The 1,420-nt window shown below is 56.3% G+C and overlaps 1 protein-coding gene across 1 annotated transcript; it reads left to right on the top strand.

The window, feature by feature from the left end:
* Positions 1-259: 259 nt before the first annotated feature.
* osgepl1 (O-sialoglycoprotein endopeptidase-like 1) lies at positions 260-1,246 on the top strand (the record flags this gene model as incomplete). The annotated part of the gene is made up of 3 exons (XM_015369668.1): positions 260-683; positions 753-957; positions 1,028-1,246. Coding segments are annotated over 3 exons (848 nt in total), but the record flags the coding sequence as incomplete, so codon positions are not given.
* Positions 1,247-1,420: the final 174 nt, after the last annotated feature.

Consider the following 1,420-nt stretch of genomic DNA (forward strand, 5'->3'; position numbering starts at 1 on the left):
TATCGCTGTTGGCATCAGAATCGGCTGTTATTCATCTTTTTTTTAATAAATAAAATAATTTCTAACTGCTCATAAATATAAACATCAGCGTATTGTTGTTCTATTGTGAACTACAGGAAAGCATTCAATAAAAATAGATGTTTGAGCTCAATTTTGGAAAATACAATAACGGAAATGAAAGCGTTTGGGTGGAGAAACTGTAGGTCCATCAGCCCCCACCCTTAGAGCGCCCCCACCCTTAGAGCGCCCCCACCCTTAGAGCGCCCCCACCCAACCGTCTCTGTCTCCCCTTCAGGTCGGGCGGCATCATCCCCACAGTGGCCCAGGAGCTCCACAGAGCAAACATCCAGCGCGTGGTCCAGGAGGCCCTGCAGCGGAGCGGCGTGGCTCCGGCGCAGCTCGCCGCCGTGGCCGCCACCGTGAAGCCCGGTCTGGCCCTGAGCCTCGGCGTGGGCCTGCGGTTCAGCCAGGCGTTCGTCAGGCAGCACAACAAGCCGTTCATCCCCGTCCACCACATGGAGGCCCACGCCCTGACCGTCAGGATGCTCCACGCCGTCAGCTTCCCCTTCCTGGTGCTGCTGGTGTCCGGGGGCCACGCCCTCCTGGCCGTGGCGCGAGGCGTGGATGACTTCCTGCTCCTGGGACGCACGCTGGACGAAGCTCCGGGAGACACGCTGGACAAGGTACAGCTTTGGGAGCGCGGCGGCAGATGGTGCTGAGGTTACCAGACGCTGATCTCTGCTGGTCCTCAGGTGGCCAGACGTCTGTCCCTCAGGAAGCACCCCCGCTGCTCCACGCTGAGTGGCGGCGAGGCCATAGAGCTGCTGGCCAAGGACGGAGACAGAAGGAGGTTTGGCTTCAGGACACCGATGGGACAAACTCCAGACTGCTGCTTCTCCTTCGCCGGACTGCGGAACCAGATCACCATGGCGATCCAGAAGCAGGAGGAGGAGGAAGGTAAGGAGGCGTCCGGGCGTCTCGCCGTAGACGTCCGGCCGCCGCAGTCACAGCTGGCCTCCCTCTGCAGGCGTACAGGAAGGAACCCTGCTGTCCAGCGTGAATGACATCGCAGCGGCGGCTCAGCACACCATCGCCATGCATCTGGCGAAGCGGACCCACCGGGCCGCCCTGTTCTGCAGAACCAACCGCCTGCTGCCTCCTGATGAACCGACGCTGGTGAGCCGCGGTGTTTCAGCTTCCTGGACACGATGGAATCAATTCACTTTTAAAGGACTTTCAGAATATGGCCAGACTTTTCCTTTAACAATTAATTGATTAATAAATAAGTTGACATAAATTTTAACAATCGATTTATCAGATTAATTATTTTTGATGCTGATTGCATCCAATCGTTGACTTTATAGGATCTGTTCTTCCTGGTTGAGCAGGTAAACAGAACACATGTCTCCAGGAAGTAGTC

The sequence above is a fragment of the Cyprinodon variegatus genome, unplaced genomic scaffold, assembly GCF_000732505.1.
Source record: "Cyprinodon variegatus isolate N-32 unplaced genomic scaffold, C_variegatus-1.0 Scaffold5796, whole genome shotgun sequence".
Taxonomy (NCBI): Eukaryota; Metazoa; Chordata; class Actinopteri; order Cyprinodontiformes; family Cyprinodontidae; genus Cyprinodon; species Cyprinodon variegatus.